Here is a 10,727-nt window from a genome sequence, read left to right as displayed (position 1 = left end):
GATCTGTCTAATGACTAGAAGAAATTTGTTAAAGTCTCTGGAAAATAAAGGTTGGTCCTCTCTGTTTTCTAGTGATGAAATATATTCTATTTTCTAAAATATTTTCTTGGTTATTTCAGTGGAAATCCTTAAAAGCGTAGGAGACAGTGATCAGTTTAGTTTTGTTTATCTTACCTGCATCTTGTCCAGTGTATATGATCTTTACCAGCATGTTTATTTTGATAAAAATACAGGCAGAGAATTATTTTTAAAATTTACTTTTAACATTTATGCTTACATACTAAATTTGTTAGACAAATTGCATTTAATTTTGTCAGATGTCTGTCCTGAAGCTAATTAGTACTTATCATTTGCTTTTTAGAAAATGGATTCTACATCTGTATTACCAACATTTTCAGATGTGAGTCTGACAATATCTCATGTTGAGTGTCTCCCCAAGGATATTTTGGTGAAATTTCAAGGCAGAAATAATGATGAATGTGAGTTTGACTACCATATATTGCAGAGGGAAATGCAACATATTCCAAAAGTAAAAAATAATGTAGACATTGATGAATTTTGTTTGGTGGGAAGAAAGAGGGTCTGGAGAATGGCAGAGAGCAAGAGTTGTGGAAAAGAGAAAAGAACTCTATACAGTGCTCCTTATAGATCATGGAGAAGAACTAAGAGTTGATAGTACACAGATTGCTTCAGCCTGTGGCAGTTTATTTGAGCTACTACCATGGATAGTGTTTGGTATTTTTGCCAACATACTACCAATTGGGGAAAAGGGGTCTCCCAAGGCTTTGAATTATTTCAAGTCACTAGTAGGAATACAAGTGAAAGGTTATGTGCAAGCTATTTTGCCCCTGCAAATGATACTTCTTAAAGTGCCAAAAAGTACATCACAAGCTCTTGAATTACAGTTAGGAAGACTTACTGATGGAGATTCATATTGTCTTATTGTGGAAATGTTGAAAGAATTTCCTCACCAAATGCCAGGTTTATTACAGCATGAAAGATCTGATTTGTCATTAAGCAATAGTGATACTTTACTTGATATTCAACATGTTCTGGATAATTTGCAGCCTTCTTTGTCAATAGGAAGTATTAAAAGTGTAAAGGTATCATCTACATTGAGCACAAATAAATTTTTTTGTCAGTTAATTGAAAGGATTCCAGAGCTGGAAAACTTCACAGTGTGTATGACTTTGCATTATGACATTACCAGCCAAGAAACTAGTGCCACATGTGATAATTTTGGACTACTTTGTGTTCCCAAAAGGAGAGATGGACAGTGGCATAGAGGAATTATGCAGCAACTCTTGCCCAATAACCAAATAAAAATTTGGTTTATGGATTATGGCCATAGTGAGGCTATACCCTCAACTCATGTAAAGAAACTTAAGCAGAATTTTATTTTTGTACTATTATTTTCATTTCCGTGTACTCTGACGTATTTACACAGTCCAGATAGAGATGCAAGAAAATTGCAACTGAGTTTACTTAAACAGGCTTTGTTAGGGCAGATAGTATATGCACACATTGATTGGTTCAATAAGGGTAAGCATTTATATTATGCGACATTACAAACTCAGGAGTCTACAATTAATTCAAAATGTCTGCTAAAAACTCTAGGTTCTCAAGTACTTTGTCCAGTGTCTGATTCAAAAATATCATTTGCTGAGAACATATATGTTGATGTGCTTGATTGAGCCAATGCACAGTGTATTTTGGATGGAAGATTCATATGTGTGTTGTGATGAGAAAAGAAAATAAATTTATAATAAAAAAAAAACAATTAAAAAGATACCACTTCGAAAAAAAAAAAAAAATCTCCAATATCTTGAATGACACTAGTCCTCATGTAAACGGCTTTGCAGTTGAGGATTTTATAGGGAATACTGCAAGGTCAGTAGACTCGCTAAATAAAAAAGACATTTTAAAAATAGGTTTTTCTATGAAAACTGTGGAACTGGAGATAAAGGCTACCTATATAGGTTTTGTAGCATATGTATTAAACCCTTCTAATTTCTGGGTGTGTGCTAATGATCATCAGAATGAATTTCAAGACATGATGAAAAATATAAACCAATTTTATGATTTATGTGAGAATGATGAACTGATGCTAATAAATCCTGAACCTGGATTCTATTGTTGTGCTAGATATAGCCATGACAGATGTTTTTACAGAGCTGTCATCACTGAAATTAATGGTTGTAAGATTGATGTTTATTTTTTGGATTATGGGAATACTGATTCCATGCCATTTTTTGATGTAAAAATTTTGCTTCCAGAATTTTGTAAATTACCTGCCTTAGGCATGTGTTGCTCACTTGCACATGTATTTCATGCTGAAGATTTATGGGTGAAGGCAGCAATTAATTATTTAAAAAAATGGTTTTGAACAAAGCAATTTTGCTTCAGGTAATAGCAAAAAAAAAAAAAAAAAGATGACAAGTACACTGTAAATATTCAGAGTATTGAAACCTCAGAAAATACTGATGTTGTGTCTCTTCTGTTACAAGCCGGATATGCAGAATATTGGGAAGTAGAACCAGAATGTTTTCCAAAACCTGTTAGTGAATATTCAGTGTTAAGTTTAAAATCTAAAAACAAAGTTAACATTAAAGTCGTATCTACTCTTAATAAAAGACCTAAACCTAAAAAGTACCATTCAAATAAGCTGGAGAATAATAAATTGTCTTTGTCAAAGTTACCAGCTGTTAATTCCTCAGATTTAAAAAATCCTTTCACCTTCTCTGTTGGACCTAAGTCTGCACAGCCTTATAAAGAATATATGTTTAAACCAGGAACAGTTCTTAAAGTTAAATGTTCTTGTTGCCATGGCCCAGGTGATTTTTCATGCCAGCTCCAGTCTAAGTTAGATGACCTAAAATTACTAATGGAACAAATTCAGAATTATTATAGTGTTCATTCTGATTCTTATCAGATTGGGCATGTTGCTTGTGTTGCTAAGTAGTCAAAAGATGGGAAGTGGTATAGAGCTGCTGTTTTGACTCAAATATCAAAAAAAGTTGACATATTATTTGTTGACTATGGTTACCAAGAAAGAGTTTTAATTAAAGACCTTTGTGCTATTAAGCCATGTTTTCTGTTTTTAGAAGGTCAAGCCTTCAGGTGTTGTCTTAACTATTTAGTTGAACCCATGAGTTGTAAATTGTTCAGTTGGACCAGAGAAGCATCCAGAGACTTTGGGGATTTTATTTCTTCATCTAGAGGGTTATTGACTTGTGTCATTTATGCCTTAGCACTTATACATCCAAATCGTTTATGTAGTCTAGTGGACTTACAGTCTTCACTTAACTAGTGCAAGAGAATATTTTATTAATCATGGTTCCACATAGTACAGCTTATCAAAGCCCCTCCCATCTTCAGTTAGTCTTTACAGTTACTATTATTCTTCCTTTAATATAAACATTAGAAGTGAAGAAGTGTACATATTTCACATATATAGTCCCAAAAGGTTTTATTGCCAACTTAGTAGAAATAATAAAGATTTAGAAATCATAGAAAGAAAAATCACAGGAATTATTAACTTCAAAAATTGTCCAAGATATGATTCTAGTAAAATGAGAGCATGCGTATCTCAGTATGTAGAGGATGGTGTCTCATACAGAGCTCTAGCAGTACCAGTAGATTCATCATCTGACTTTCTAGTCTACTTTGTGGACTTTGGAAATAAGCAATTAGTAGTAGAAAATATGTTGAGGGCCATTTCAGATCAGTTTCCAGAGTTGCAGTTTATACCTATGCAGGCTATTAAGTATTATCTCTCAGATCTCAGAGATGTAGATATTCCAGCAGAAATCAAGAACTGGTTTGAAGACAATTTCTTGGGGAAACCATTAAAGGCAGTGATATTGTCTAGAGAGTCAGATGGCCAGCTTGGTATAGAGTTGTATGATAGATATCAACAAATAAATCAGGAAATGAAAATGTTGCTTCATGTTTATAGGAAAAAACATTGTGATCAAGCACACTGTATAGAAAGCAGTCTTAAAATAAATGAGAGTAAGAGACTTGTGCCTTCTTTGAAAAGCAAAATAGAAAACAACTACCATAATATGAAAAATAATACTAGTTTGGTGACATTTTCTAAAAGCAAAAAAGACCAATCAGTGCTTCCCAAAAGTATGTATACCAGGCTTTTTTTTTTTTTTTTTTTTAAAGAGGTTTTTGCTCTAGGGTGCATGCGCTCGCCAGACAGACAGAGAGAGACAGAGAGATAGAAAGCAAGAAATCACTCCCCAGGGGGGATGGCCATGCCGCAATCCCTTCTCCTCCATTCTCCTCTCGGGATCTTGGGTACGCATACACTAACTGCTGGTCCCCTATGCCCGGCTATTTTTTTTTTTTTGAGAGATATTCACTGTAGGGCGCGTGCGCTCGCCAGACAGACAGAGAGAGACATAGAGACAGAAAGCGAGAAATCACCCCCCAGGGAGGATGGTCACACCGCAATCCCTTCTCCTCCATTCTCCTCTCGGGATCTTGGGCACACACGCACATGCGCCCGGCGTGAGTTTTAAGCCACCGGGTCCGGGACACGAACCGCGGTCGACTACATGGGAGTCCAGCAACATAGCCATTACGCTAACTGCTGGTTCCCTATGCCAGGCTTTTGAAACCATCAGTTGTTTATAAATTTGAGTCTGTGTCAGAAAACAAAGTGAAGAAATCTTTGAATGATGGACTTAAAATTAAAGGTATAAAAATTGCCCCCGGATCTACACATACTCTTAATGAAAATGATATGGGCCAAAAATCAGTAAAAGTGGTGTCACAGTCTTTTATTAGAGAGTTAAGTCAAGCAGCCTCACAAAACCTATATAACTTTATTAGACCACAAATCAGAGACCTTCCTTAGCCTGAAATTTACTTGAATACCAGAGTTAAAGGATATGTTTCTAATATCAGTAATCCAGCAAATTGTCGTATTCAGCTTGCCGAGAATGAACGTATAATTGCCGAACTTGCAGATGCTCTAAATGAGAAAAAAGCAAATAGAGTGAAAGAGAGAAAACCAGTTAAGCCTCTGGTAGGAGATCTTATTGTTGCAGAATATTCTGGTGACAGAGCCATTTACAGAACAGTTATAAAGAAAATTTTGCCAGGAAGTTCTTTCAGAGTGGAATTTATTGACTATGGTAACACTGCAATAGTAAACACATGTAAAATTTATGAACTTAAGAGGGAATTCTTAACTATTCCTCAGCTAGGAATCCATTGTTTTCTTAGTGGAGTCAAATGGAATGAGCCTGATGAAATATGGGACAGTGAAATTGTAGAATATTTTGCTTCAAGAGTAAGTAACAAAATAGTTTCATGTGAATTTTTGAAAAAGCATGAGTAAAAATGGGAAGTAAATATAATTTGTGATGACAAATGTATTACTAATGAACTACTGAAATGGATAGCATTATGTTCAAAACTACAGAAGACAGTGTCACAGATGCCTCAGGTTGTCTCTCAAAAGGTGAGCCATGGAGATGATAATGAAATGAGCAAAGAAAGATCAAATGAATATGAAGGTTCTGTGATCCTTCCACCAGCCTACCAACAGCTAGTTAAAATTCCTTTTGAAGAGTTAAAACCTGGACAACTTGAAAAAGCGCAAATACTTTGTGTTTCAAAAAGTGGAAAATTTTATGTGAAGTTATCAAAAAATAAAAGAAGATTATCAGATTTAGCAGTATTAATTAATAAAGAGGAAGAACTTTGTTTTTTATCAATGGAAAATATTGAAAAAGACTTAGAATGCTTGGCAAAATCTAAAAACACTTTGAAGTGGTATCGATCAAAAATAGAAAAGTGTGTTGATGAAAAAGTGCTTGTTTTTTTAGTAGATCATGGTAGGCATGAAGTGGTGCCTTTATGTAATACCAAAGTGCTTAGTAATGAAATCAGAAATCTTCCTAGACAAGCTGTGCCTTGTAAATGGATTTGGTTTGAAAATTCTGGAAACATACCACTTGAGTCCATTTTATGTTTATTTGTTCATTTGGCAATAAACATCCTTTTCTTAAAATATTTAGACTGTCCTTGGGAGGTAGAAATTTTGGTAGAATTTAGTAGATGGCCTACTACTTTTGGAATATTTAAATTTAAATATAGTTCAGGTTGAAGACGACAAACCTAGATCGTCAGGGATACATTTCAGCTTGGCATCCAAGACTCCTGTGTCATCATGTGCAATAAGATTGTTTACTTGGGCACAGCTCCAAAATGGTAGGTGGTATTCTGGTATTGCCTCTACTGTTTCTGACCGTCAGACTTGTGTGTTCAGTTAGAAGATTTCTTTGACACAATGAAATATCTCTTTATGTTGCTCTCTGATCTCCCAGGAAATTTACAAACATTTCCTCAAGAGCTCATAATTCCTGGTTCTAGTTGTTTGTTCAAATATGAATTGGAAGATCAGTGGAATAGAGTAGAAATTTCTGAAGTTTATGATCAGTCTTTACTTCTTTTGTTGATTGGCTATAGATTTTATATGTATATTCCTTATTCAGATATAGTAAATCTTAAAGGAGTTCCTGAGGAACTTTTGAATTTGCCAAGGCTAAGTTATCCATGTATCTTATATGGTATCTTACCCGCTAAAGGAAAATATTGGGATAAAGAAGACAAAAGGTTTTTTCAAGATTTTCTATGTAAACCAGGCTTGATTTTTTCAGGTTCAGGACTATAGTTTTGAAACAAAACTGAAAGTAGACGTCATCCATGAGAAAAGCAGTTTGGCAGATTTGTTAGTTGCATCTGGTTTTGCAGTGCATTCTAAAGGTTCAGCTCATCTCGATGCAGTCACTGCCTCCGGATCTACTGTAGTCCAATATAAATTACCCAGTATACCTGTTTGCCCATTATTATTTCAAAATTGTTACAAAAAAGAAAACATCAATTGTATATACATTAAGAAACAAAGGCCAGAGAAGCAGAAACCTGTAAAGAAGAAAAATGTCAATAAGAGCCTCTTAAGGAAAAGCCATATAAGTAAAAGCTTCTATTCTAAAAACTTTACAGTGAGGAAGAAAGTTGGAAGTGGAAAATATAATCCCCAGAGTAGCATTTCATTTGATATGTGTGCAGCAGGTCCATTTTGGGAACTGCCTGATGGTTTGAAGAATAACACCAATCTCATTGAAAACATTTTTGAAAAACTACCAACTGCTGAAATACAGGCACATAACACAGTGGACTTGAGAACAGCAGAAAAAGCATTGACTGATAATGAAAAAATTGTATCAGAAGAATGCTTAAGTGGTAAGTGGGCATTTTCTAGAAGTTTTTAAAAATTAGATTGTCTTTGATTATTTAAAAGTTTTTCATGTACTGAATTTATCCAAATTCAAAGTGCCATATTGAGAGAAAGCTTACTAGACAACACAAATGAGTAAACCAAGAGTGAACATTTAGATTATAAAATGATGTTTTACTCGCTTTATCTTTATTGAATTATGAACTCTTTAGAATGTAGTGAAAGTAGAGAATTTTAACCACCACATGCATGCACATATGTATGCCATTTTGCAAATAATTTCAAAGGTTTCACAAAATTCATAGTGGTCCATAGATTTCAGGTCAATAAATATTGTTATTTCTGTGAGCTTCACTGGCTTATTTTGCAGAATCAATTGTCTATTATATACTTAGTTTCATATCATGATGCGATATGTCTTTAGGTTTGAATATACTTCTAGCATATAAAGCTGAGCCTATTATATCTATAGGGTAAACTCAATTTGATATGTTTTCTTTTAAACCTTTTAGATGCCAAACTAGTTCTAAAATTTTATGTACTGTAGTATTGTCTGATATTGCATATGCACATTATGTTCATTTTTTTGTTGGATTAGTTAACCGAGGATTTTGTAGGCTATGAAGAATATTCCCTGTGTAATGTTTTTCTAACTTTTATAAATAAAATTTAGCTCATATTCCATAGTATAACTGGCATTTTAACAGGTTGTATTATTTTAATGAGTGGAGGTGTCTGATTTTATTGATGTTAGCATTTCATTCAATTCATATTCACATGCTTTATAGCGAATTAATAAGTGCTTTACAACTGGCCTCTTCTTTTGTTTGAGTCTTTCAGTATTGTAGCAGCAGTCATAGTAGTGACAGAACAAAGACAATTGTTAAGCAAAATGTCATACTCACTAAAACAAACAATATTGAAGAGCGGGGCTTATACCTGTGGGCAAATTGGCTTACCAATTCTAAATGAGGAACTTATTCAAACTTACCCATTTAGGTACAGACAAGGACATCTTTCTGTGGGGGCCTACCTACATAAAACAGCTTGAGGTAGTTCTCTCCAGAAAGAAAGAAGGAAGCTAATCTAACCTTTCTCCTTCAGAATTGAATAACCAGTTTTCCCCCACTTCTGGAACCATGGGTAGGGGAGTAGAGATCAGGAGTGCCGTTCTAGGAGAATTACCTGTCTGCGAATATTTCCACATGGTAGGAGACATCAGGAATGCGGGAAGAAGCATTCCTCCCAATGTTATGATCACCGTGTTAGGGATGCAGCTCAGAGATATTAAGTATATTGCTCATGGATATAAAGCTGGTAAATAAGGGACTCAAATGTTAAGCTTTGATGTTTCTGTCTGCTTTTATTAGTATTATTTAGACTGATTTCTAAAAAGTAGTTAGATTAAGAATTTTCTGTAAACTACTGGTCATCAGACCCAACTTTAGCTGGGTGTTTTTTTTTTTTTTTTAATTTGCTTCAGGGTTTATGCACTCTCTCACTGGAGAAAGAGACAGAAAGAGAGAGAGCGAGAGAGCGAGAACGAGCAAGAAAGCAAGAAAGCCCACTCCAGGGAGATGGCCATGCTGCAATCCCTTCTATATTCTTCTCTTGAGATTTGGGCAAGAGAGAGAGCGAGAGAGCGAGAACGAGCAAGAAAGCAAGAAAGCCCACTCCAGGGAGATGGCCATGCTTCAAATCCCTTCTATATTCTTCTCTTGGGATTTGGGCATGCTCACACATGCACCTGGTATGTTTTTCAAGCCACTGTACTTGAAATTCAGAGTCGGCCATGTGGGATCCAGCACCTTAATCACCATGCCACCTACTGGCCCCAGACCCTACAATTTTGACCATTATATCGTTTATTGTTCCTTCACCTGTATATATTTTCTCCTTTATATTTTTCCCATAAAATTCATTAAGAACTCATTTTTGGCCACCTGCTCCATCTCCTAGTATTTCTGGCATACATAAATCACCAAGTTAACTAAAGTGAAAGCAGTTGCTATAAAAGCAGTTAGAGAACCAAACATTAAATTATATTTTCAGAAAAATATAAAATATAAATAAATGAGGTTATGTTTAAGGACAAGTCCTAACTTTGAGACAAATACAGGAAACATGATTTCATGATTTCAAGAATAAATTTAGGAGCCAGCAGGTGGTGGTGTGGTTGAGGGCTCTGGACTCCCACATGACTGACTGTGTGGTTCAAGTCTCAGACCTGGTGGCTTAAAACTCATGCCAGGTGTGTGTGCCCATGTGGTCAAGATCCTGAGAGGAGAAGGGAGGAAGAGGGATTGCAATGTCACCATCCCCCTAGAGGTGGGTGATTTCTCACTTTCTGTCTGTCTGGTAACTGTATATGTTCTATGCAAAAAAAAAAAATTATATACTTATTATAACCATAGTTTAAAAATCAAACAAGAAAACAACACAAACTGGTTTAATTGCCTTTCCTCTTTAAGCTCCTACTGCCGCTGTTATTTTGCAGGATGTTTTTCCATAATTTTTTATTATTTGTTTTCTTGTCTGTGTGCTTGTTCTTGCCTGGAAATATCTGAGTAGATCATTGTGAGAACTAGAGAATGTAACTATCATTTAATAAAAAGCCCAAAACTGTCCGGTCACTCTTTGGTATTGAAGCATAGTAATACATACCTACCCTCCTACAGTTTTGTGATGATGTTTATTTAACTGGAAGACATCTTTCAAAGAAATCTGGAATGACAACCCATTTTTATAGGGGAGTTTTGTTTGCTATTTTAAATTTGAAGTAATTATCTAGACATCCACAGGGAAATGGCTGACAAACTTGTGAAAAGCCAGACTGAATCTTGAAAATACAGAACTAGGAAGTGATACAAATTTATGAATCATTGGCTTCACTGATAATTGTAAGTATAGGCATAAAGTCCAATTCCCTGAGTTTGAATACTTGCTTCATCTTTTATGAATTGTAAATTTGTCTGTAAAACGTAGATCATAGGAAATACGCTGGGCTGGCTTCATAATCTAGTGATTAAGGGAGTTGGATCCCACATGGGATAGTTCAAATCCCAGCCCCGGTATTGAAAAATACTCTGGGCACATATGCATGTGTGCATAAAGTCCCATAGGATGAAAATACATAGAGGACGCTGGACTCCCACGTAGTCGACTGTGGTTCGCGTCCCGGACCTGATGGCTTAAAACTCATGACGGGCATGTTTCCGGGTGTACCCAGGATCCTGAGAGGAAAATGGAGGAGAAGGGATTGTGGTGTGGCCATCCCCCTTAGGGGGTGATTTCTTGCTTTCTGTCTCTCTGTCTGGTGAGCACATGTGTCCTATGGGAAAAACCCCTAAAAAAAAAAAAGATACATAGAGGAGAAGGCATTATGGCATGACCACACCCCACTGAAAGGTGCTTTCTCTCTCTTCTTCTTCTTCTTCTTCTTCTTCTTCTTCTTCTTCTTCTTCTC

The 10,727-nt window shown here is 35.6% G+C and overlaps 1 protein-coding gene and 1 long non-coding RNA gene across 2 annotated transcripts in view; both read left to right on the top strand.

Moving 5' to 3' along the window:
• Positions 1-364: 364 nt before the first annotated feature.
• On the top strand, positions 365-6,970 carry TDRD15 (tudor domain containing 15). Its single transcript, XM_027767950.1, is given in 11 exon segments — positions 365-568; positions 570-1,648; positions 1,810-2,366; positions 2,369-2,424; positions 2,426-3,301; positions 3,303-4,147; positions 4,621-6,070; positions 6,072-6,264; positions 6,267-6,673; positions 6,675-6,827; positions 6,929-6,970. Coding segments are annotated over 11 exon segments (5,862 nt in total).
• A 62-nt stretch (positions 6,971-7,032) lies between these two features.
• LOC114005930 (uncharacterized) overlaps positions 7,033-10,727 on the top strand; it is a 29,370-nt gene continuing 25,675 nt past the window's right edge. The window contains exon 1 of the long non-coding RNA XR_003547722.1: positions 7,033-7,266. This is a non-coding gene — a long non-coding RNA (uncharacterized LOC114005930). The remainder of the gene's footprint in view (positions 7,267-10,727) is intronic.

Source organism: Tupaia chinensis, unplaced genomic scaffold (assembly GCF_000334495.1).
Source record: "Tupaia chinensis unplaced genomic scaffold, TupChi_1.0 Scaffold144952_1, whole genome shotgun sequence".
Taxonomy (NCBI): Eukaryota; Metazoa; Chordata; class Mammalia; order Scandentia; family Tupaiidae; genus Tupaia; species Tupaia belangeri.
Note: the sequence above shows the minus strand (reverse complement) of the source record. Positions and strands in the feature narration are given on the sequence as shown.